The sequence below is a fragment of the Misgurnus anguillicaudatus genome, chromosome 2 (genome assembly GCF_027580225.2).
Source record: "Misgurnus anguillicaudatus chromosome 2, ASM2758022v2, whole genome shotgun sequence".
Taxonomy (NCBI): Eukaryota; Metazoa; Chordata; class Actinopteri; order Cypriniformes; family Cobitidae; genus Misgurnus; species Misgurnus anguillicaudatus.
In genome coordinates this window covers 30382436-30409548 of record NC_073338.2, presented here as the reverse complement: position 1 = coordinate 30409548, position 27113 = coordinate 30382436, and the positions used below count along the sequence as shown (strand labels likewise).

Sequence of the window (27113 nt, the reverse complement as noted above, 5' to 3'; positions counted from 1 at the left end):
CAATCTAAAAATGCTGGGTTCACTGATTATTTCACATTCAATTATGGACCCAGTTTCACATGATTGATTGACCAATTAATCATTAATTTCATTTTAAGAAAACTTGATTCAATCATGTTGAACCGGTGTCCATAATTGAATTACGTAGATCCAACAAGTTTTTTTAAAAATTATAATTTTAAGAAAACTTAGTTCAATCATGTGAAACACATGCTGGTTAAATATTGGACAGAACACACCGATGGGTTAAAAATGGTCTAATGCTGGGTTGTTGCAACCTAACTACTGGGTTATTACAATTCATGTGTAACAACAACCAGCATTGTAATACTGTGAACCTGGTGGAAATGTTACCATGTTTGCATTTTATTTAAATTGAAACAGTGTATTTACATATGCAGCTGTTATGACATTAGATATGTTTTACCCAAATAAGTCTGTAACCAACCTTCCACATAAAATGCACCTAAAACAGTCAATTTCTGAGCCCACCAGGTTAACACACTAAATGTATGTCATATTTATTTACCTTTAGTAAAAAATGTTATGGTTCATCAATTCTCTGTCATGTCATGTCATACCAAACCAAACCAAACCATAAATATATATATATATCACTTGAATAATACATTTAAATAAATACAAAAATAAAATACATATAATACAATAGCCCTGGCAAAATCTTTTATGCCATTTTAAAATCTGAATTTTCGGGTTGCAAAGTTTGCGCATGCGCCAAACCTCTGCCTGGTCTCCCTCCCCCACGACATGCTGCTGTTGATCTGGTTTTTGGGGAGCGAGGATCAGAATTGCACAGCAGTGTATTTGGAGACGCTAGAAGTCGGAGGTTTGCAGCTCTTCCATCGGGGCATCAGCCCACTGATTTTAGCCTTATTAGATAAGGGCTTTTACTAGACTTTTTCTCTCGTCGGTTACGTCAAATCTAACCCCAAAACATAATGTCTAATAAGACTGAAAACCCAGATAAAGGCAAAGAGCCTGAAAGCAGCTGGAAAGACGCGATCTACAATCCACGAACTGGAGAATTCTTCGGTCGGACTGGTAAAAACTGGGGTAGGTAACGTTACTACTAGAAAAATATTTTCACATCATTCAGTTGAGCATTGGATGCTTGCATGTTCATGTGTCTTAGCTTTTATTAATACATTGTGACAGAAAAAAATATCAAGAAAAGAAACGACGCACATTTTGTGAATATGTTACGATATAGAGGACATCATTAGAGTCAATGAATGGAGATTCCCATGTGCACTTTAAAAATGATGAAATCTGTTATCGGATGCATCTTGATGTCATCAGCCCTTGCACTGATGACATTAGTGACAATTTAGTGAATACAGTGGCAAGACTGAATTAATTTGGTCATTGAATCTTGAATCAATTACAATAACAAATGTATTACTCAATACAATAAAAAATTCGGTTTTTATAAAATGTGCTGTTAAATTACGTCCATTTTCAATTCAGTTGATTGTGTCGTCATTTAAACTGTAAGTAAACGCCAGTGTTTTGCTACAATTTGGTATATCGCGTGATTTTTTCTCGGTACGTGTGAATATTCCCTGTAGAGTTAAAAAAAGAAACGCAAACGCACGTCGTCCATATACATACGCATTTAATTATTCTATCTAGACATTAGTGTGGTTTTCATCATTTTTTATTTATCAATAAAGGCTTCGTTTGGGCTTTTGCTGAAAACGTCTTTTTGCAGCATCTCATTATAAATAAAATGAAAGAGTTCAATTCTGTGTTTTAACCCTTCGCTCTTGTAATTGGCATACATACATATTCTAGTCACCACTTCTTGTGAGAATTAAGATGTGCTTATCAAATGGGTCATTAACCTTCTCTTGTTTTTATTGTGCAAAGGCCGATCATCTCTAGTCAATTCAGTTTGTACGTTTTGGCTTATAATGCCAGGTACAAATATTGATAAAATGATTTAAATTAGTCAAAATATAGTTTAAATTTGAAAAAGCCCAAGGCAAACAGAACACATTTCTGGTTCTTTTGAAGATAAACCTGAATATTGACAACGTTCAGTACACCAGCAGTACGCCTTTGGGGCCCGACCCGTGACGTAACCTGTGGGATTTACGTTTTCGCGCCTCACCAAACCTCTGTTAACAACAGAGGAAGGTCTGAACCTTACTAAGAAAAACAGGTTTCACATGGGTTTCTTTACAATGACAATTTAAATTTTTGTTACTTTTGATGTTTGTTAATGTTTTATTTTATGCTGCATAGTAATTTCACTTGTTAATAGTTTCATTTGTTGACACTTTTACCCCATTAAATTAAAATCAAATTACCTTTACTGTCACACCACCATAGATCAGATCAGAAGTGTAGTAGTTGCATTTTTATGACTTCTTTGACTTAAATGTGTAGTTTTCCCATGTCAATAAAACACCTTAAACTAAAATTGTGATTATTTAAAAATGTTTTTATTGTTTTGAATTAGATGAAAGTAAGTTGTTGGATATCTTTATATTTTATACAGTTCAAAAGTATGACTGGTTAAAGGCGGGGTGCATGATCTCTGAAAGCCAATGTTGATATTTGAAATCACCTAAACAAACACGCCCCTACTCCAATAAAATCTTGACTTTCTTTTGATAGACTCACGCCACACTAGAGGTCTACATGGAAGACCCGCGACCGGGTTCGGGTCTATATTTTAAATGATCAGCCGGGTCGGGTCCCAATCTATTACTTCGGGTCCCGGGTCTGTAATCCCAAGTTGATCGGACTCGGAAAACACACACACCCACTTTTAGATAAAATATTTCAAAAACAGCAACAAAATCTTAGATGAACTGTCGCATAATTTTTTTCTATGACGCTCAAATTGCATTTAAAATTTTATCTTCGGTTGCTCCAGCCAGGCAGCTAACGCTGCTACCCAGTCTCACAAAGTTTTGTGATATAGTCACGTATTTTTTGATTGTTTTTTTGTGCTATGATCACAAATTTTCGCGTTTTTTCATGATCGTATAACGAATTCCTGTTTTCGTGTGATTATCACGTATTTGTTACTCAACTGCTTTTCCCTATTTTTAAACCATTGTCGCTTCGGTTTAGGGTTGGTGCTTGCATTAGAATGTCACTTTATATATTGGTTTATACTTTTTTTTCTGATTTATTTTTTTATATGTCGCCTGGCGTTAGGGTTAGAGTTGGGTTTGGTTAAGGATGTCATTTATGTAAATCTAAACCGAAGCGACAATGGTAAGAAAATAGGACAAAACAGTTGAGTAATACGTGATAATCACACGAAAACAGGAATTTGTTATATGATTACGAAAAAAACGAAAATTTGTGACGCACGAAAAAAGAATAAAAAATACGTGTGTGCAGTGACGCAATGACTGTTCCTTTGACAACTGGCTCTTTTATTTAGAAGGCGGGACTTATTCCGCCATACCGCGCGTTTTGCACTGTAGGCTACTCTGCATTTTTCCAATTTTTATAATAATATTATAAATTGACCAACTTGTGGTTATATCTAATGTTTTCGTGCAGACTCTGCTCAAAGAGCACAGTAAAGCTAACGTCAGCAGCCATGGCACTGAACAAGCAATCGTTATTTTTATAATCCAAATGGGCAAACAGTCTAAATTATAATGCAAGTTGACTCGAGAAACAAGAAATGCAAAACTGCGTTATTCATCACCGTGACTGTAAGTGGACTTTTAAATCTGGAATAATGAGTGGATTAAGCATTTCAATCGTAAAGAGAGAGGAATAACATAGATGGAGCTTTCTTGCCAAGGAGGGTTGTGCATCACAATCAGGTACAAGGAGGGAGAAGGCTATATGGGTAAGACAAAAAGTTAATTTTCGCTACTTGTTTATTGACTTATTAATAGCATTTAGCTGAAGAATATTTGCCGATCGAGTCCAGTTGGGTCTGTGTCTGCCCGGAAGAGTTCGGGTCCAGCTTTTAAATAATTGACGGGTCTGCGTCAGTTCCGGGTCCAACTTTCAAAATAAAAGACGGGTCAGTTCAGTGTAGCACATTTATGGGTCTCTTCGGGTATGAATTTTGGACCCATGTGGACCTCTACCACACATATGCAACCTAGGCAATGATGTCAGTAGTAGACATGCCCCTTACTGCTGATTGGCTACAAGTGTGTTTAGTCGGCCTGACTCCCGTTTCCAAAGTGTTTTTCAAAAATCACGCACCCTGCCTTTAACGTGGGTTTTTATTTTTAATCAATTCAGTTGAACAAGGACAATGATTTATTTTTAAACTTTCTTTCAAGGTCTCATTCTTCTTTTTTACCTGGTCTTCTATGGCTTCTTGGCTGCTATGTTTGCCTTCACAATGTGGGTTATGCTTCAGATGCTTAATGACGATGCACCAAAGTATCGAGATCGTGTTGCATCCCCAGGTGAGTTCAGGTTGTGTTTATTGTGCAGCTGTGGAATGTATAGAATAATGTATATAAATGATTATAGAAACGCATTTGTTGATATTAGTTGAGCATTTGAAGAGTTTTGTTCCAAAACGAGATAACTCAGTTTTTTAAATTTGTCAAAAATCAAATATTTTGATTGTGCATTCCAATTAATATTATTCAAAATTAAACTTTAATCCTTCATAACAAAAAAATACAAGTAGCTCATAAAACACAATAAAAACATGATAACATAATAATAAACATATTTTGACAAAAATTTAAAATGGAGTTATCTTGTTTTGGAACCAAACTTTTCATTTGCTGATAGTTAAAAGAACCCTCTACCTAATATGTGACCCTGGACCACAAAACCAGTCATAAGTGTCATGATTCTGCCCTCTTGTCCTTGTTTTACTAGTCTTGAGATCATGACAGGAGCATATTTTGTGTGGTAGCACATAGCCTTTGTTTATGCTGTGTGCTTCCGTGTGTCTTCTCCTCTTTAATCACCTTGTTATTGTTTTATCATTGTCACCTGCTGCCCTCCTGCCTTATTTAATGCCCTTGTGTTTGTTGTCTTGTGCTGATTCGTCTTGTCATGTGCCTCTGCAAGTCTTCTTGTATAATAAGAATATTGTTAAGAGAAGTTTTGTTAAGTTCTTTGTTTTGTTAGTCTTGCCTGTTTAGTATTGTGTTTACCCTGTTTTGCCCTCTATGGGGTCTTTTGTTTGTGTTTTGTTTAAATAAAGTCTGCTTGGTGTTCATTTAAAGGAACAGTATGTAGGATTGTGGCCAAAACTGGTATTGCAATAACAAAACTTGTGGCTAAAACTGGTACTGCAATCACCCAACTGGTGGCCAATACACAACATGACAACATAAACATCAGTTGAGGGCTGCAACTCAACTTTTTTAAAGACAATATCCTGGCCAGACCACTGTTGTCAGTGATATAAGTATTTGAAATGAAAATTATTTCTTAAATGTCTAGTGACATATCAGGGTCATTTTATGATTAATTGATATAAATTTCTTACATACTGTTCCTTTAAGCCTGCACCTGGGCTCTCTCTCCTTTCTGGAGAATCGTAACAGAAAGCATGACATTGACAAGGGTCAATTTTTTTGAATTTGAGACTTATATGTCCTGAAAGCTGATGAATAAATTAGATTTCCATTGATGTATGGTTTGTTAGGAAATGACAATATGTTACAAAATCTAGAATCTGATGGTGCAAAACAATCATCTTTAAATTGCCCAAATTAAAGGGGAAATATCATGAAAATCTGACTTTGCCCATGTTTAAGTGCTATAATTGGGTCCCCAGTGCTTCTATTAAACTAGAAAATGTGTAAAAGATCAACCCAGTAACTTAGTTTTGGTAAATCATTCTCTGCAAGCATGTGAAATAATAGGTTATTGAAATTTGGCTCCCCTTGTGATGTCAGAAGGGGATAATACCACCCTCTAATCTGCACTATCCAACCAAAGCACTACTATTTAGTGCTGAGATCAGCTCATTTGCATTTTAAAGGACACCCAAAAACGGCAAATTTTTGCTCACACCTACAAAGTGGCAATTTTAACATGTTATAAAAAATTATTTAAATGGTATTTTGAGCTAAAACTTCACATACGTACTCTGGAGACACCAAAGATTTATTTGACATCTTAAAATGGTCTTGTGAAATGTCCCCTTTAAGTCCTTAGCATTTCGTCCACTCACAAAAATAGAAGTTTTTATATATTTATGGTTGGAGTTTTATAAAATATCTTTACATAATATCTTAATGATTTTTGGCATCAAAGAAAAATCAATCATTTTGACCCATATGTATCTTTGCCTATTGCTACAAATATACCCATACTACTTATGCTTTTGTGTTCCAGTGTCACATATTACTAGATATTAAACTAGATGAGTTCATTCATGACTGACTCTCTTGTTTTTGCAGGGTTGGTTATCAGGCCAAACTCTTTGAATATAGTTTTCAACAGGTCAAATCCTCTTGAATATGGCCAGTATGTACAACATCTAGAATCACTTCTGCAGCGGTAAGTGTTGTAATTGTTTTAATCTTATTGCACAGATTTGGAAAGATGCACACAAAGCATCAATAAATGCACACAGTGTTATCTTAACTGGAATAAGAGGCTTGCTGTATAGACGGTTTCAGCAGTAACAACATAAACAAGTGCTTTCGTGGTCAACACCGAACTTCTGGTAAACTCCGCTTAGAAGAATAAATAACAACAAAGTACTTTAAACATAGTTTATTTATATAAGAAGCAAAATAAACTACACGTAGATTACATAGGAAACCAACCGTGTGTCTCAATTCGTTCCCTAGCTCCCGAGGTCGTGAATCAGTATATCGTGTACACAGGTTCGGGCACTGGTAAGGACCCTAGCTCACTTCACATTGGGACAATGTTCACTTATTTTTCGGTCACGTGGCTATAAGCGCGTTGTAATCACTCACAGCTGTTACTCATCAACAACCGGCAAAACCAACATCTCTCTGACTTAATTTTAAAAACAGTACATTGTGAAAAATGCTGTCATTATTCTCTTACATATCTGTGCATAAAATTGGAGGCATATAATTACATTTTAAATGTAATAAATATATTTACAATTTTAAATAAATATTATTATTTTAAATATTGAGTAGATTGTGGTTCCTTACTGTGTAGCAATGTGTGTTTATATTTACAACTAAAACAAACGTTTGTCTTTATAAAAGTTCTGTAACATTTCATACAGTTTATTGAGTTGGATCACGTGACGTTCGGTTGGCGAGCTTCAGAAAAGATCACGTGATTTCCGGTTAGGGAACATAGGGAACATCGATGCTCACTGGTTTTTGCGGTGCATTGTGGGAATTTTTAGGGAACGAACGTTCCAGTGCACTGAACGGATTTTGCGATTGAGACAGCCCTTAAAATGGCTGACTCCCTGATCAGTGCCCTGACTACTGAACAAGGGAGCTGATTGAGACACACGGCAAAACATTTGTTATTTTCGAAGAGGTATTTGTTCAAGAGTTCAGTTTAGCAACTAGTCAGACCATTAAAAAAACTAAAACTGGAAGTAAAGTTCGGACAAGACGCGCATCGCGTCACTCCATGTGCGTCCGATGAAACATATATACAGGTCTGGACTGAGTATTGAAGTTTTGTTTTGCCAGGATTTGTCTTCATTAGTAATAGATGCTAAATAAAGTACGGTAAATCAATTGTCTGTAACAATTTGGATTGTTTTCTTTTTTAAAGATTTTTTATTCAACAATACCTCACAAACAATAATGTTTGTGTTCTTAAAAATTGACCTAGCTGCACAGGATAACCTACCAGTAGTTTAAACTCTCATGTTTAAATGATACAATCTGTGCCATGTGTTGAGCCTAAACATTATGTTAAATGTCCCATGTTTTTATTCTCCAGTTTTGGTCAAATCTTTTACTTTTTTTTGGATGAGACAGATTTTTTTAATTAGAATATAATTAATAATTTATTTTATTTCATGCCCAGGGTATAATGATTCAGAGCAGACCAAAAATGACTTGTGTATGGCGGGTCAGTTCTCTGAACAGGATGATGAACCTCTGAAGAAGGTGTGTCAGTTTAGGAGGAGTGTCCTTCACCAGTGCTCTGGTTTGGAGGACACCACCTTTGGTTATGCAGAGGGAAGGCCGTGTGTAATTGTCAAAATGAACAGAGTGAGTGACCTTGCATATATACACTACAGTTCATTGTAATTTATGAATGCATGATCAAGGCGGACACTACTTGAGTACTTTGAGTAAATGTTCCAAGCATCTGTGCTTTATTAGAGTGTTTGTCTTGGGAAAAAAATTACTTTACTTTACTAAAAATGTCCACTACATTCTAAAGCATAGAATCATACTGTGTATCGCATATTAAAATTGATTTAATACCTTATTACATAAAAATGGTGTACTTTTACTTTCTTGAGTAAAAGTACAGAAGTACTTTTTACTTAAGTAAAAGTAAAAAAAAATACTAGATGTTTAATGTACTTAAAACTCCCGTTCTGTCTGTGATTTTGAAGCTTTGATTGTGTTTACAGTGGGCAATATAACATGTGTTCATGTTTCACGTGTAAAAAAACACGGTATTTTTCACGCAATTTACTTATCTGTATAGCGCTGTTTTCACTGTCCTCAAAACAGGCTGATGTCTTCCTTGTTTTGTGAAGTCCCTCCTTCAGAAATACTTAACAAGTTCTGATTGTGTAGTTTGTTCAGTGTGTTGTGATTCGATAGCAGCTTAGCTTAGCAGAGCCGTTTGAGCCAAAGCTGGTGACTGACGTATTCATGTGGGCGGAGTTTAGTCAACGAACTGTTTTACTGACGTCATTAAAGCAGGAAATAGAGGGCTGTAGTCCAAACCAGCCGTTCGTTGTAGGCTTTTAAAGAGGAATTATATTGAAGAAAATATATCGCCTGGCAGTGAACTTTGAGCTTTATAATTTTAAAGGTATTATTTATTCTATTATAGCAACATTACACACTAACAAGGGTTTAAAAAATGGTATCAGGAAGAACGTGACCTTTAAATATTAAATATAAACCAAAAACTTGAAATTTTGAAATGTAGTGGAGTAAAAATTATGATAATATGCTTTGGAATGTATGTTTTCCAAAGAAAAACACTGATAAAATATGAATACATGAATATGTACTTTTATGTAAAAATACTTACTGTAAATTGACACTAATCCAAACATTTAACAAATGGCTGAGTGTTTGTGATGACCTCTTGAAAATGATTGGCTTTGTGTTTTGTTTACTGACAGAAGGTATATCAAAACTTTTATCTTTTTTAACTTTTAGATCATCGGTCTTAAGCCAGCCGGAGATCCATACATCAACTGCACATCAAAGGTGAACAACTGTAAACCAGTTTAATATGAGTGCAGTTTAAAACCATAGACTGGTTTATATTTCTTACAGGCATAACCTGTATATCTATATTGTTTATAATGTAACTTTGTAGTTGTATATGTAAATGTTTGCATCTGTGGTGTTTTTATCATTTAAAGCTGAAATTTGTAATTTGAAAGTGATTTAGGACATGAAAATAAACAAAGCGAGATTGAGATTTCCCATAATAGCGGCTTCTTTAATGTTTACTTTGAGCCAGCCAAACGACGATGAGCTCCTCCTGCTGAGACTTGGTTCCTCCCAAGGGGTCTTTCTCGCCTACATAACCATCTCAGGGAGTTTGACATTATCATATTAACTGGCTCACTGGGCATTATCTCAACCTATAAGGAATATAAAAAGAAACTGTCCTATATTAGTGTAAGACAACCAAAAGCAGGAACTTAATATAGAAAGTTGATTGATCTTCAAAACTTCACACTTCAAAACTAAGAGTGTTTGTAATTATCATTTTATTATGAATTTCAGCTTTAAGCTTTGTAATGTGTTGTGTTACCTGTCTGGGCTTGTCAGTCCATCCTCTCTCACATGTGTTTTTTTTTTCTTTTTCTCTTTTCTTTTCATTATTTTTCTCTCATCTCTCTATTGCATGCTGCCAGTTGAACTCCTTAGTAAAGTGATGGGTAAGATCACTGTAAATATAGTCTCCTGCTCTCCTGGCTCTTTGATTTCCAGTTATCAATGAGATTAAGCATGCTTATACAATGTATGCTGTGTCAATCTTTGGGACTAATTTTTTAGTAAGCCACAATGTATAAATAAATGCTTTGCATGATTTAGTACAGAATGGGATGATTTAACCAAACTTTCCCAGTTATCTGCATACTTTCCTAATGAATAGCTAGATGCTAAGAAGTGCAGCTACAGCTAGTGCGTTATGCAGATTGTAATCAATTTAGCATGGCTTAAAGTGTTTGATTTGCCATTTATTTTTAAAGGCATACTTTTTAAAAGTCTGCTTAGCTGGGTACCTGATTACAATTGTATTCAGTTGCTAAATAGCTCTGTGTGGGGCTTGCAATAGCAATAGCAACTGCATAATCCACTTTCACTTAGTAGTTATCTGTGTGGTTGTTGTTTTTATGGTATTTCTTCTTTACAGGGTGGGAAACCTCTGCAGATGCAGTACTTTCCTCATGAAGGGACTATTGATAGGATGTACTTCCCTTACTATGGTAAAAAGTCACATGTAAGTGTGTATCTCAGCGCATACACATACACAGAAAAATGGTCCCTGACTGTCACTCGGGCAGTACCCTTTTAAAAAACAGACCTTGGTACCTAAAGAGTTCACAATAGTACCTCAGATGTACATAATGGTACTATACACTCACCTAAAGGATTATTAGGAACACCATACTAATACTGTGTTTGACCCACTTTCACCTTCAGCATTCTTTAGAAATGTTGGCTCATATTGATAGGATAGCATCTTGCATTTGATGGAGATTTGTGGGATGCACATTCAGGGCACGAAGCTCCCGTTCCACCACATCCCAAATATGCTCCATTGGGTGGAGATCTGGTGACTGTGGGGGCCATTTTAGTACAGTGAACTCATTGTCATGTTCAAGAAACCAATTTGAAATGATTCGAGCTTTGTGACATGGTGTATTATCCTGCTGGAAGTAGCCATTAGAGGATGGCATAAAGGGATGGATATGGTCAGAAACAATGCTCAGGTAGGCCGTGGCATTTAAACAATGCCCAATTGGCACTAAGGGGCCTAAAGTGTGCCAAGAAAATATCCCCCACACCATTACACCAATGAGAAATTGAACAGGTGTTCCTAATAATCCTTTAGGTGAGTGTATGTATACAAATCAGTACCTAAATAGTACATGTTATAGGAGCTTTTTTAAAGAGTACCACCCCATTGACAGCTTGGGACTGTTTTTTTTTCTGACAGTGTATTATGAATAAAAATACATTATCAAATGACATTTCTGTATTTGTAGTGGGTGTTTTATTTTATTTAAACTACCAATTAAATAGTTTTCCTAAAATTTACTATACTAACTTATTTTTAAGTAAGTACTTATTTAGTACGTTTTGCATTTTCTCACTTTCTGTCTTTAGGAGGGTTATGTTCAGCCTCTGGTGGCGGTAAAGCTGATGCTTAATAAGGAAGACTTCAACACTGACCTCTTTGTAGAGTGCAAGGTTGAAGGATCTAACCTTAAGAACAACGACGAGCGGGACAAGTTTCTCGGACGCGTCACCTTTCAGGTCCTGGTGACTGAGTAAAGCGGTAGCTTAGTGGAAGCTTAAGAAGAACTTGCACTACATTTCTCCCTGTTGTCCCTGTTCTCCTCCTAAGCTCTCCTGCTGGTCCCCAGCAGGACTATGTCCCGATTTAACTCTCCATAGACCAGGCATGACTGATTGATTTCCGTTAATGTCCCATTCGAAATGTCTCAGCAGGTTCCCAGATTAGTCTCTCGCCTATGACCTCCTTCATGCCGAAGACAGGGCGAACGCTTAAAATTAAATTGTATTTCACCCTGGGCTTTGCATTCCTTAGATGTTTTGAATTCTTGAACATAAATGCATTGTACCTTAAACGGGATTTTTGTTTACAATGTGCTTGATAAGATAAGGTTTAGTCACTCTTTGATGGTTGTTTTTGTGGTTGCTTTGTGTTGCTATCTGTGAATATATTTAATGATCGTAATGTCAAACTACTGTAAGATTGAAGTGGCATTTTTGCAATAAGATATGAACCAAATTTGTAACCTAAATGATTTTCAGTACCTCTGCGTGAACATGCAGATGCCTTAAGAACCATTTAACATCTTGGAACAAATGCTATTTTGACAAATAAAATGAAAACTAAGGTTGTGCGGTGGATTTGTATTGTCTGTTATATTCAAAACCGACCACATGATGGCACTAATACACAACATTACTTTTTGAAAAGAAATTAAAGGGATAGTTCACGCGAAAATGAAAATGCTGTCATTATTTACTCACTCTCATGTTGTTGCAGACCTGTGTACATTTCTTTGTTCTGATGAGCACGGGGGAGGATGTTTTGATGATTGTTTGTGGCCGGGCCGTTTGTGGACCCCATTCACTTTTATAGTATGAAAAAATAACACTGTGGAAGTGAGTGGGGTCCACGAATGGTTTGGTTACAAACATTCCTCAAAATATCTTCCTTCCTGTTCATCAGAACAAAGAAATTTATAGAATTGTAACAACATGGGGGTGAGTAAATTGTGACAGAGTTTTCATTTTTGGGTGAACTATCCCTTTAAAGGTGCAGTGTGTAATTTTTAGAAGGATCTCTTGACAGCAATGCAAAATAATATACAAAACTAAATTATCAGGGGTGTATAAAGACCTTTCATAATGAACCGTTATGTGTTTATTGCCTTAGAATGAGATGTTTTATCTACATACACAGAGGGTCCCCTTACATGGAAGCCGCCATTTTGTGCAGCGATGTTTCAACAGAAGCCCTTTACAGACAAACCTTTTTACTAAGTTGTCTCCAACCATGACATGTTTGTCCGGTGGCGGCTACCGTAGCTTCTCTATGAGTTTCAAAAGCAAGACGTGAGCAGTGGACTGAGCTGTTAGTTGCAATTCACAACCTCACCACTAGATGCCACTAAAATTTACACACTGCACCTTTAAAACGAAAATTCTGCCATATGGTGCTTATATTTACACACATACCATACAACCTAGATAGTGCTGTAGCAATTGGTAGAGTATTGTATTAGCAGTGCCAAATGTCATATTTGTTTAACCGTGTCACCTAAAGATAGCACTGTCTGTTCCTGACAACAGCTATCAATATAAGCACTTTACAGCTGATTTGTTGACCAGATTTAGAATCTGTCTCCGTCAATACATGCTTGATCTTTACAATTTAGTCATGGCCAGTGACGAAACGTGAATGTTTTGTGTTTTAATTGCATTTAAACATCTGTGAAAGTTTAACACACTGACAAATGTTCAGAGTTTGCATGTATGTAGTGCTTATTGAACACTAACATCAACTAGATTGAACACTCTTTCAACATCCTGAAATAAATGTTTTGATCACACATAACAAGAGATTTTAATATTTGTCATATACATCGTATATCATATCCACACTTTCACAAACACCTCCCGTGGGCCACATATAAGCTTATTTGCAGCTTTAGTGGATGCGTTTGGATTATGAGGAGGTGGGATCCGCTTGTCTTAACAGGGTCTTTAGCTTTATCAACTTGAGAAATAAACTTACTGGTATGCATCAAAAGCAAGTCATTAGCAGAATAACCCAAAGTCACATAATCATTTCAATAGGTTTAAGTGTATAAATAGGCTACACATTATCTCTGTGTACGTGGTACAATGAGTACAAGAAGTCTGATTTATCAGTGTCAAACTAAAACATTGCATTGATCCTAAAAGACATCAAAAATGAAACGTGGGTCTGGTGAGAGTCGCTTGTCTTGGTTCTGCAAATAAGGTTGGAGATTACAGAGATTAGAGGTTGATTTAAGTACGCAAGTCTAAGACAGATTATCGCCTTATAAGATAAATGTGGCACTCTGAAATCAGCCAAAAACTTTTCAGGCAGTCTGTGATTTGATTTTACAGTATAATCTGTGGTATATTTTTAGGTTTTTACAGGTGTCAGATTTAAATCTGGTTTTAGTTTCATGATGCATTGCGTGTGAGATTAAACAAAATGGAGAAAAAAACACATTCAAACCAATATGATGGCAGACTAACCGTGAAACTGAACTATAACTCTTAAAGGGATAGTTCACCTTAAAATGAAAATTCTGTCATCATTTACTCATCCTCATGTTGTTTTAAACCTGTATGAATTTCTTTTTTCTGATGAACACAAAAGAAGATACCTTGAGAAATGATGGTAAACACACAGCAGATAGTGACCATTGACTTCCATAGTAGGAAAAAAATATTTTGGAAGTATTGTGATAAATGATGAAGAAAATATTTTGATAAATGATGGTAAGCACACAGTTGACGGTACCCATTAAATTCCATCATATTTTTTTTATTCCTACTGTGGAAGTCAATGGTCACTATATGCAGCGGAGTAAATAATGACAGAATTTTCATTGTAAGGTGAACTATCCCTTTAACCCAAATTTGCAGATTTTAAACTGAATTAATTCTAAACACCAGTAAAAGACACAGATGTTTTAATGATTCTTTCATATATATAAACTCAAGGTTTATTTACAATTACATTTGAATCATTATTATCTAGCACACACACAACAATTTAAAACAGAAAGAACACAAAATCCATTCACAGACAGGTTGGTTGGTCCATTTTACATCACATATGTTGTTTTTCCAGTAAGAAGTTTTACTCATGACATTGTTTTAGATTAGTTATTGTTTTAAATCCCATTCCAATTTAAACCCTGGTTACACCAATGTTTCATAGTTATAATCCTAAAAGTTATTTATGGCTTAAAGTCCCACTGTGGTAAAAATCAGGTTTTTATTGTTGTTTATGTCTATGTGGTGTTTTTAATATGCTCTAAGACAACCTATTTGCAAATTCATCATTCAACAATATTGCTGAGTATTTATATACATAAGTTTTCCAAAGACATCTTGTTTCTGCAGTTTGAAATCACCTTAGTTTTCTACGTCACACAGAGGCGGGACAAATTTTCATATTCATATCTATGGTCCGAGCTATAGAGACAGAGCGCAGTTATGCTAATTTGAAAACCACGCCCACCGGGGAAAACAATCCAACCGTCTCCATTCACTCCGTATTTTCGAGAGGCTGCCTCCCCGTCATTTCTGGCCCACAACAAAAAACTGAACAATGCCCAAAAGCTGCTGCGTGACAAGGTGTACAGCAAACAAGCAAAAAAACCCAGAAATACGTTATAAGCTGTCAACCCCAAAAAACAAGCGTTTAAAGACACAAAAGTGGATTGCCGATTACGTTTCCTTCTAGTGGGCGCAGTTCTACTAATAGTAGTACTATGAAAAGGTGCCTGTATCCACCTTAATGTCTTTAAACTAGTGATGCACCGATGTATCGGCCACCGATATTTATCGGCCGATTTTTGATGAATTTGAAACCATCGGCATATCGGCAATAGCACGAGAAAGGCCGATACCGATTGTTTATTAATTAACTGCATACAGAAATCCATTATATGTAAAAAAATGAGTTAATGTTGTTTATCAAATAAATGCTAAATAGCAAAAACCACCTTTGAAGGTTGTCATGCTGTCTTATTATATTTGTTTTAGCTTAATTTGTGTCTCTCTTATTATGTTGGTCAGTTGAATGTTAATTAGATCCAATCCATGTTCAGTAAAAATAATTTGATGCAGAAATAAACTAGCTAATAGACCAACTGTATAGTATTGTATACAAGTGTTTAATATCGGTATCGGCATCGGTATCGGACAGAAGTTGTCTGTTTAAATCGGTATCGGCCCAAACAAATCCTATCGGTGCATCCCTACTTTAAACGCTCATTTTTTGGGGTCGACAGCCTACAAAAATGTATGTCTGGGTTTTTTGGCCTGCCAGCTGCACATCCCGTCACACAGCAGCTCCCGGGCATCACTCCGCCCCCGCTATAAGCCCGAAATGACAAGGAGGCAGCCTCTCGCAACACAAAGTCAATGGAGACGGACGGATTGTACCCCCCGGTGGGCGTGGTCTCTATGCGATCGAGTAGAGGCAGAGACTAATTTGCATATTCATGGAAGCATATACAGGAATTTCTATATATAAAGATTTTATTCATTTATATTTATAGTGTATGTACACATTTATACATATTATTATTTAAAAATCTTAGTGCATAACCAAAACAGCCTTGCTTTAAAATCAGCAAGATCACAAGCATGGTCATAAAGTTGCTTGCCTGTGTCATAGGCACGCTTATTTGCATCTGCGCACAAAGATGTCTGGAAAAGTTTATATATTCCATCACATTTGCATATTAAATAAATACTTTTTATAACTTACTTTTATTTTAAGATACTAATGTTATATTCTCTGCTAATTTAATCCATCTCCCTGAAAATCAGTTCAGGAAAATTCACCTGGGCTGGGTCATAGCCTCTTATAGTCTTACAGGAGTACGTCTAGGTGCCAGTTGTGTACTAGTACACCTTGAACTAATCCAAAAATAAACTGTGATTTGGCAAGGAGAGAGGTGTTTGGAGAGCAAGCCACTTCTTACTGATAATGACTCAACTTTATATATCCAGACATCTCCGCCTCATTTAACATTAAGTTGTTAGTTACAGTACATCCGTATATCCAAGTCTGTTTATGTGGAGTGTAGTTTCTACTACTCATCAATTTTACTTTCATTCACTGTGGGATAAGTGGGATAAGAGGTTGACTACTACATAGAACATAAAGAAAGTGCAGAAAGTAAGATGGATACCCACATCCCCGTCTGGTCCAAAGCTCAGTCCAGCACATCATAAATGGTCTAGGGTGTTTCTCAGACCATTCGTCTCTGCAACTGAAGCAATAAGAATCTCCTTCTATGCTAAAGGCTTCTGCCATCTCTTTCAAGCCATGCTCAACGCAGAGCACAGTGTCAATAATATTTGTGATGCCACTCAAAGGATGGCGGGATTGTTCATTCACAAAAGTGTGCAGGTACCTGATTTCTTATCGCCGTCTAAGCCAGCAGATGATTCTTTCCGGTTGGGGTCATTGAGCTCATCGAAGAGTCCAGTTTCAATCATCTCGTTCTGCCAGGCAATAGGTACAGCGCCTGTGCCGAACTCCTTGAAAAATTTGTCATCCTTAGCATCGAATTCAATACCTTTTATTTCAGAGAACTCTGCAATGTCACTCGTGTCCTTTGCATAGACAACATTGGGTTTGGGTACCCAGGGTGGATCGATAAGGCCAGCCTCCAAACGAGCAAAGTTGATAGACTTGAACCACTCGTGTTTCCTGGGATCATCACCCCTACAGAATCAGAATCATATTTATACAAATACTGTTGACGTATCTGATGCTTTTTGAAATATTCCTATCATGTTAGGGCAAGTAAACGGAGAGTAAACAGCTAAAGATGTATCTGGGAATACTTGATAGGAACATGTTGATAGCTCATTCTGTATACTCTCAGAAATGTACCTTAAAGGAATAGTCCATTTTCTTAAAAGAAAAATCCAGATAATTTACTCACCACCATGTCATCCAAAATGTTGATGTCTTTCTTTGTTCAGTCGAGAAGAAATTATGTTTTTTGAGAAAAACATTGCAGGATTTTTCTCATTTTAATGGACTTTAATAGACACCAACAATTAATACTTAACTCAACACCTAACAGTTTTTTTCAACGGAGTTTCAAAGGACTATAAACAATCCCAAACGAGGCATAAGGGTCTTATCTAGCAAAACGATTGTCATTTTTGACAATAAAAATAACAAATATACACTTTTAAAGCACAACTTCTCATCTAGATCTGGTCGTGATGCGCCAGCGCGACCTCACACAATACTTCATGACGTCAAGAGGTCACAGAGGACGAGCGCGAAACTCCTCACCAGTGTTTACAAGTGTGTTGAAAGAGGACCGTTCATACGTTGTTGTATGTCAACTGATACTAATTAATGTCTTTATGTCTGTTTGTTGTTTACAATGGTCCGCAAATGTGCGTTTTATATGTAACACGTGACCTCCCTACATCACTACGGATTTATGTTAGGTCGCGCTAGACCGGACCTAGATGAAAAGTTGTGGTTTAAAAGAGCATATTTTTTATTTTTCTTGTCAAAAATGACAATCGTTTTGCTAGATAAGACCCTAATGCCTCGTTTGGGATCGTTTATAGTCCTTTGAAACTCTGAAACTTTGAAAAACTGTTAAGTGTTGAGTTAAGTGTTGGTGTCCATCAAAGTCCATCAAAACGAGAAAAATCCTGCAATGTTTTCCCCAAAAAACACAACTTCCTCTCGACTGAACAAAGAAAGACATCAACACCCTGGATGACATGGTGGTGAGCAAACCATCTGGATTTTTCTCCCAAGAAAATGGAATATTCCTTTAATATATACCTATTGGTACCTCTCAAAGGTACATATTAGGACCTTTTAAAAGGTACAGTGACAATATTTGTACCATTTTATCTGATAGTGTATATAAGACTCTTCTCATTTCTCTCTCCTCTTTTCAGTATACGCTGTCAGAAAAATTTTTCAATAATACAAGTAGGCAATAATATAAGAATATATAAGGCAATATTATAAGGCAGTGCAATACAAAGATACCATGTTTACTACAATATTAGAGACAAATACTCCCAGTAAAAATTCAAACAGTGGTTTCAAGATGTCAGTGGGGCAGTACCCTTTAAAAAGGTCCTAACATGTACCAAATACAGGTATATACATTTGGTACCAATATGTACCTTTGAGGTACTAATATGCACTCTTTGATACCTGTATGTACCTGTGAGGTACTATTATAAACTATTTATGTACATATGTATATGTTTAAAAGGGTACCACCCCAGTGACAGCAAGAAATATTTTTTTCTGGCAGCAGTGGCGGCTCGTGACTGCTCATCCGAGGGTCGCAATTTCAAAATATGTGTTCAGAGTGTCATGTGTGTTGCTCGTGTTTTCAAAATATGTGTTTGTTGCGTCATATGAACCATGTGCATCACGTGTTTTGTCAAAATGAGTGCTTGCTGCACACGCGTCAAAACCGTTTATGATCAAAGAGACGCCCATGTTCACAAAATACACGCAAGACACACCCTTAACAGTAAACTATGATTATGCAAGTATTTGGCAAACGCGAGCGTCTCTTTTATCATAAACCCTTTAGATGCGTCTGCAGCAGGCACTTATTTTGAAAAAACACGTGAAGCACATAGGATCACTCGGCGCACAGAACACATATTTTGAAATTATGAACAACACACATGAAGGGCTACAAACATCGAGCACATTTGAAAAAAGAAGTCACCGGCCGCCACTGTCAGTATTGGTCTCTAATAGTTGATTAAACATTGTCACTTTGTTTTGCACTTCTTATATTATTGCCTCCCTCCTTATTGTATGTTGCATTAAATAATAGCTAAATGTAACTACAAAGCAAATTTTGCTTGTTATCTTGCCATAAATTGGTTGAGAGTTTGTTTGTCCATCCTTGAAAATCATCTTTGCCAAGTGATACAATTTTTCTACAATAGTTCTGACAGGTGAAGTTGCCTTAGAATGTTAAAATGAATGATTTTAGACAGGTTATTATCCACATATCAATCAAACTAAAGGATGAGGAGGTTAAGTAGGATAGCAGGACTTACTTGCATCCAAGACGTTCATCAATCTTTTTTTTAAGGAACAGCTTGATGATCTCTATTGTGCCGGTATCAAAGTTCTTGTGTTCATACTTGGGCTCCTCACTGATGATGCGCCTCTGTACTTCCTCCTTGTCCACTTTCTCCTTCTTGACTTCGGGACCTTTAAAGGGGGTGTAGCCAACCACCATTTCATAGATACTGCAGCCCAGAGCCCACCAATCCACTGATGTCCTGTATGGGATTTCAGTGAGGATTTCAGGTGCCATGTATGCACCGGTTCCAGCCTGTGAATAAAGAAACAAAGGGTCTGAAGGGAAAGCTAAATGACAACATTAAAGGGCCTGTTTTTTCTGTGTTTTCGAAGCTTTGATTGTGTTTACAGTGCGCAATATAACGTGTTTATGTTTCGTATGTAAAGAAACTACACATTTTTACACAATTTACTTATGTTTTCTAAAAACGGGCTGATGTCTTATTTGTTCTACGATGTCCCTCGTTTAGAAATACATAATGAGTTCTGATTGTGTAGCTGGATTAGTGTGTTGTGATTCAACAGCAGCTTAGCTTAGCTGGTGTATTCCTGTGTGTGGAGGTTAGTCAAAACTCAGAATTGGCATCACATATCAGGGAATAGAGGACTGAAGTCCAAACCGGCCGTTCACTGTAGCCCTTGAAAAGTGAATTCTGTTTAAAAAAATATATCGCTTGCCATTGAACTTTGAGCTTTATATTTAGCACGTATAATTTATGCTCTAACAGCAAAATTACACACTAACTAAAGTTTGAAAAATGGGATCATGAAAAACAAGCCATACATTTTATTAGTATGTGTGTCCCCTCCTGGGGTTTAAACCCATGACCTTTGCTTTGCTACTGCAAGGCTTTACCAGCTAAGTTGATAGACTAACATGTGACCCAGTCTGTGAAAAAGTCACACTTATATTATACTACATAATATATACTCTCACCTAAAGGATTATTAGGAACACCAGACTAATATTGTGTTTGACACCCCTTTCGCCTTCAGAACTGCCTTATTCTACATGGCATTTTATTCAACAAGGTGCTAAAAGCATTCTTTAGAAATGTTGGCTCATATTGATAGGATAGCATCTTGCAGTTGATGGAGATTTGTGGGATGCACATCCAGGGCACGAAGCTCCCGTTCCACCACATCCCAAAGATGCTCTATTGGGTTGAGATCTGGTGACTGTGGGGGTCATAAAGGGATGGACATGGTCAGAAACAATGCTCAGGTAGGCTGTGGCATTTAAACAATGCCCAATTGGCACTAAGGGGCCTAAAGTGTGCCAAGAAAACATCCCCCACACCATTACACCACCACCACCATGCAGTGTTAACAAGGCAGGTAATGGGTCCATGTTCTCATTCTGTTTACGCCAAATCCTGACTCTACCATCTGAATGTTTCAACAGAAATCCAGACTCATCAGACCAGGGAACATTTTTCCAGTCTTCAACTGTCCTATTTTGGATAGCTTGTGCAAATTGTAGCCTCTTTTTCCTATTTTTAGTGGAGATGAGTGGTACGCGGTGGGGTCTTCTGCTGTTGTAGCCATCCGCCTCAAGGTTGTGCGTGTTGTGGCTTCACAAATGCTTTGCTGCATACCTCGGTTGTATTTCAGTCAAAGTTGCTCTTCTATCAGCTTGAATCAGTCGGCCCATTCTCCTCTGACCTCTAGCATTAACAAGGCATGTTCGCCCACAGGACTGCCGCATACTGGATGTTTTTCCCTTTTCACGCCATTCTTTGTAAACCCTAGAAATGGTTTGCATGAAAATCCCAGTAATTGAGCAGATTGTGAAATACTCAGACTGGTACCAACAACCATGCCACGTTCAAAAATGCTTAAATCACCTTTCTATTCCATTCTGACATTCAGTTTTGAGTTCAGGAAAATGTCTTGACCAGGACCACACCCCTAAATGCATTGAAGCAATTGCCATGTGATTGGTTGATTAGATAATTGCATTAATGAGAAATTGAATAGGTGAAAAGAATATTCTGCTTCCAGTCAGACTTCAGCCTGGATTGTATGAAAGGGTTTGTGTACTTACAGTACTGCAGTAGGGAACATTTTATGTAAGTGCACAACCCTATCTGTTCCTCTTACCTCAGCTCTGCTCTTTGCCAGATAAACGAGGCTTAATCCTAATCTTCATTACCTGTCAGAAGTCATGTGCCGATCCACTGTGATGAACCTGACTGTCTACTTATGTAAAGATCGGCATTCTTAGCCTGAAATGGACATGTGCGTATACTTTCACCTGGATTATTTCATTAATGCTTATATTTAACACCCACCTAAGTATATTTGTTTATAAAAACAATATCACACAACAGTTTTACATGTTGAGTTATGTTTTTATCTTTTTCATCTGATTTAAATTACAATAGCACAAAAATATTCCAGGATGTTCTAGGCATAAATGTTATATTTTGGTCATTAAACCAAACAGGTTATTGCCATTTATTAGACATTGGTATTTTACGTGGCTTAAATTCAGTCAATATTGAGCATAAATGCAGAGATCTGCAAGTAGGAATTGATATGAATTGCTTCATAAGATGCTTTGTGTTTGTGCTTGCTAACATGCTGTTATTGGAATGCTAGCATATCAACCGCATTGTAATGTCAACGTATCAATTTTAGATGTATTAAGGTAAATAAATAGTCTGTTTATACAGATCAAACTACTTTAAATGTTGAAAAAAAATAGAGGAACAAAGACTCTATTTATAAAAGCCAATATAGCGATCAGGACAAAGGGAAATCAAACATATCAACCCTCATGCAACACATACAAAATGTATCGCTTCCATCTACATGTGGTAGTCTGATCAGAGACGGATTTGGGTAATTCTTTCTAAGAGGATCAGGAGTGTAAAGCCAACCAAACCCCTGGTGGTTCAGCTTGGGCTTCAACCTACACTGAGGACTCAAGAAAAAAGGCTTAGGACCACACATGAACGTTGTGTTGATCATTGGATCATACATCAGAAATGAGCAAGTCATGAGAAGTATGCACACTCCTTTAGACCAAATGTGCACCTTGAAATATACTGATGGACTTCCATCTGTTATAATACTTATCATTTAAATGTGACATTTATCATGAAACTTTTAAGACATTGAATTTAAAATTGTGCTTAATAAGTACAATAAATAAATTTCATTTACCTAATAATTCAAATATTGCCCTAATCATTTGCATATTCATAAAACATTTCCTGTATTGGATATGTTTGGAGCTTGATATTAATGATGCATATAGTATTAAACATGTCAATATCTACACTGTTAGTACAACAATTTTATGAATCATTACAGTAGGATGAAAGTATGACTTTAACGGATCAGTGCACTCTCTCAACCTCAATTATCTACGGCCTAACAATGAAAGGTGCAAGTAAGGACACTGTGGCTATTTTATCCTTACATGTCATATAACTACTGTATGTGTCTATTGGCAGATTTCAGTGTAGCTGCCCTCAAGATTACCAAGAATAACATAACAGGTACAGAATACAATGCTAACACGTTATCCCCTTATTTACCACGTAAAAGATGAACAATCCAAGGTTAGTGATATTAAAAAGAAATCTTAAGTGTCTTTACCTCTTTTAAAACATCTATAGATTGTACTATAAACCTGCCATTATATGCCCCCACTCAAAAAACTTAAAGGTCATTTATTCTGTTTCATAATTTTATTAAAGAACATCTATTTCATTGCTAAAAACAACTTTATTTTGTGTATTTGGTATTATACAATGTGTTTGCGTGGTTTATGGTTTATTTTTCACATACCATTTTTGTAGCTCCAGATTTCACTCTCATCCTGAAACGCATTGATTTTGTACCAAACTCATCGATTTGAAAAGCGCTGTGTCCCTGATTGGCCAGCTAATCTATAATTTGTGATTGGCTTAAATACCTCTGACGTCAGCCGGAAACGTGACGCTCCTTACCATTTTTCAAAGATTCACTCACAATGCAATGCTAACAGGAGTTAACTTACAGACTGTGAGTCCGAAACGGGAGGATTTATGATAATATCGGTCTTGTCTACGTTAACAATCCCAGGAAGTAAACTGTTTCCTACAATCCGTGTGTTTGTTGTAGTCCAAGAAAGAGATTTATGTATGTGCCTTTTGCATATCGTTATCGGTTCTAACTTCTAACTATACAAAGCTTAATGCAAATGGGTAAAGTATCCCTTTAAGGTACATATACACAAAAGGAAATGTAAAATCGTGAATTGGACCATAGGTGCCCTTTAACATTTCTAAATTGTATAATAGTTAACAAAACAATAAAATAACACAAATTAAACTATGAATGTTGTAACATTTTTAACTGGCTTGAGGTATCACGTGGGATGCTTTTATCATTTTTATTTAGTGTTTAGTAAGCAAGGTTATAACATCTGGCCACTTATTGGCTGCTTTTTCTTAATTGATCAGTCCAAGTCGTGTCCAGTAAATTTGAATAAAACTTAAGCTTTGTATTGGGGAAAAGTAATATGTACAACATATAAATAATTTGTTTTAACTACATAAAAACATTTAAGTTAGCTTTTAGGATCACGAGAATCAATTCAGCCATAGCTGAGCTTTCAAATGGTCATGTTTTTGAGGTAGCACTGTTATTGTATGTTTCTCATTTCTCTTTTGAGAAAAGCATCCAGTTACTGAATACATGTAAATGTTTCATCATTGTTGCCCCTATAATTACCGCTTTTAGTTTGCTCATGTAAATTATGTATTCTGTTATTTGGATTTTTTTTTTAAATAACTTTGAACTTACCTTTTGGGTGATGGCTTTTCCAACTGGAATCTCCACAGCAAGACCGAGATCCGAAAGACGGCATTGACCTTGACTATCCAAGAGCACGTTCTCAGGCTTCATGTCACGATACACAATGTCCATGGCGTGTAGGTGAAGAATCCCGGTACAAATCTGAGCTGTGTAATAGACGATCCGATCCATTTCGATTCCCTTCTCGCCAATGTTGTAGATGTGATACTTGAGATCACCTCCATTCATCAAGGTCATGACCATGCAGAGGTGGGTCTTGGTGTCATAAGCATAAGCCAGGGTGACAATGAAGGGGCTGTTGACCTTCTCTAAAATCTTCTTTTCCAACAGGGCCATTTTCTCACCGTGTTTCTTCTTTAGTCGCTTCTTGCACAGCTTCTTGCAGGCATACATCTGTCCGGTGTGCTTCACCTGCACTGCGCACACCTTGAAGTGAATGCAATAAACATGGTCAGTTAACAGGTTGGAGGGATTACATATCAGGTATTTTTGTATGTACTCATCTTTATCATCAGGTTTAGGTTTTATGTCAATATTTTGTATAACTTTATGAAAAAAACCTACCTCTCCAAATCCACCCTTTCCAAGTGTCCTAAATTCATAGAAGTATTTTTCAGTGATGGGCTGTTTCTCATATACTTTCCACTGCAGAAACTTGTCGAAGAATGGGCTTGCTTGGTAATCGGAAAATGGTTTGCCTTTGAGATACTCTTTGGTGGCTGCCTTCACCTGTCCCATCACCTCCTCAAAATCTTTGTCCGTAACTGCCTTGCACTTGGACGCTACATCTCCAGTCAGGTAGGTTAGTGAGGTCTTTGACCCATCTTTGCAGAATTTATTGATGATATTTGTACGGGCCTTGTCTTTGGCAGCAGCCTCGGACAATTCCCAGTCAGTCAGATCATCCAGAAATTCAGCAGCAGCATTGCACTCGGGTTCAGCTTGATCAAGATACTGGCGAAAAAACTTCTTTCCTATTGGCTGTTTTTCGCAAAGGGAGTCAAAGTCCTTGTCCAGGTTTGATTTGATTTCTGCGCATTGCTCCGGCTTGGGCAGAGCCAGACTTCGCCGACGTTTCTTCATCTCCTTGTCATCTCCCCCTTGGGCTTTCAGGTAGGCCGTGTTGGCCACCAAGTTATCCAGTCCACCCATGTCACACATTTTGGCGGCTGTGTTGGGTAACTTGTTCCTGAGAAATGAAAGCCTCTCCGACTTCTGGTTATCAGGTTGGTGCTACTACCAGCGGTCGGTGCGTTTGTGTGCAACTCTCTTCAAAGCCGAGACACAAATGAGCCACTTACGCACCCGCAGGCCAAGACCCAGTGACAACCTAGCAATTACTTATTTAGAATTAAATACCTGCAAGGGATTTTCACTTAAGTATATTTGTGTGATCTATACTCAGCTACTATTCAAGGAAAGGAACTTATAAGAAGGTTCTCCCGCTAAGAAGCTTTAGGGCTGGCTATATTTAGGCTGATGCAGAACAGTAGCTAATGGCTGTTGTCCAATGATTAAAGGTGATACGATGAGAAGAGCAAAAATGTGGAAGTTAACAGCTCAGCGTGGAGTGTAGAAAATGCTGAGACTAGACGAATGCATGAAAACTTTCATCTGGTGTTCATAGGCCAACAGACAAGTAAGGAATAATTAACAACGGGCTACTGAATCATAAGAAAACAATGCACACCCAAGGTGCAACGTCGTGCCGTTACACCACGGCTGTGCATTATTTTCAAATAATTCAAAGGACCGGAGTCAATTATTCCTCTTATACCACGGTTACCACACACATTGCTCTGGTGCCTTTTTTAAGACATTTGACAAGTTAGGTGTGCGGTTATCAGAAATTAATGCATACCCATGGAACATTTTTCAGCCACTCAAAATACAGCATTCAACACACCTGTAGTATAACTAAATACTAAATATGATGACATTATTAATTATGTAACATTTTAATATGTAACATTCAAATTTAATTAGCCAAAATGTTTCTTAATTCGCTCAGTTTTGTTAATGATTTAGTTCATGAATTTGAATTTAAACAATTGAACTTCAGTGTCAGAAATAAAGGTACGAAACTGTACGTTTTCTGTCACTAGGGTGGTACCCTGAGCTTTGGTTTAGTGCACCTTTACAGGTATACTGAAAAAATTACAATGTTGTACTTTTTTGGGTACATTACTGTATCTTATTTACCCAGTCTCACAAGGTTTCGTGATATAGTCACGTAATTTTTTATTCTTATTTCGTGATATTATCACAAATTTCCGTTTTTTTTTTCGTGATCGTATAACGAATTCCTGTTTTCGTGTGATTATCACGTATTGGTTACTCAACTGCTTTTTCCTATTTTTAAATCATTGTCGCTTCAGTTTAGGGTTAGATTTGGTGCTTTTAGACCCCTTCAAGGTTTGTAAACATTAAATGACTATCGGGTGCGCGTGCATCATCAAACTGTTCATACCATCCAGGCTTTATAATTTAATCTAACAGGGCTGAAAAATTATGACTTATGAAGTGATGCACTACAAACACAAGCCTCTTTTATATATTTGCATTGT

General features: G+C 36.9%; 2 protein-coding genes across 4 annotated transcripts; one reads left to right on the top strand and one right to left on the bottom strand.

Annotated features, from left to right (window-relative positions):
- Nucleotides 1-755: 755 nt before the first annotated feature.
- Nucleotides 756-12238, top strand: atp1b3a (ATPase Na+/K+ transporting subunit beta 3a). Of its 2 annotated transcripts, XM_073853263.1 has the most exons (7): nucleotides 759-1074; nucleotides 4293-4421; nucleotides 6387-6489; nucleotides 7970-8153; nucleotides 9291-9341; nucleotides 10504-10590; nucleotides 11481-12238. In XM_073853263.1, the coding sequence occupies exons 1-7, from the start codon at nucleotides 960-962 to the stop codon at nucleotides 11646-11648; spliced, it is 837 nt and encodes a 278-aa protein (XP_073709364.1). In that variant the 5' UTR covers nucleotides 759-959; the 3' UTR covers nucleotides 11649-12238. The 2 variants fall into 2 exon arrangements, with proteins under 2 accessions (XP_073709365.1, XP_073709364.1); XM_073853264.1 differs by lacking the exon at nucleotides 9291-9341 and having other exon boundaries at nucleotides 756-1074.
- An 899-nt stretch (nucleotides 12239-13137) lies between these two features.
- grk7a (G protein-coupled receptor kinase 7a) lies at nucleotides 13138-26776 on the bottom strand. 2 transcript variants are annotated; one of them, XR_012357596.1, is made up of 5 exons: nucleotides 25111-26774; nucleotides 24535-24972; nucleotides 19707-19987; nucleotides 16821-17355; nucleotides 13138-13861 (listed from the first exon to the last, which is right to left on the bottom strand). XR_012357596.1 is itself a non-coding variant. In XM_073853262.1 (5 exons), the coding sequence occupies exons 1-5, from the start codon at nucleotides 25705-25707 to the stop codon at nucleotides 13818-13820; spliced, it is 1674 nt and encodes a 557-aa protein (XP_073709363.1). In that variant the 5' UTR covers nucleotides 25708-26776; the 3' UTR covers nucleotides 13138-13817. The 2 variants fall into 2 exon arrangements, 1 of the variants encoding a protein (XP_073709363.1); XM_073853262.1 differs by having other exon boundaries at nucleotides 17042-17355; nucleotides 25111-26776.
- Nucleotides 26777-27113: the final 337 nt, after the last annotated feature.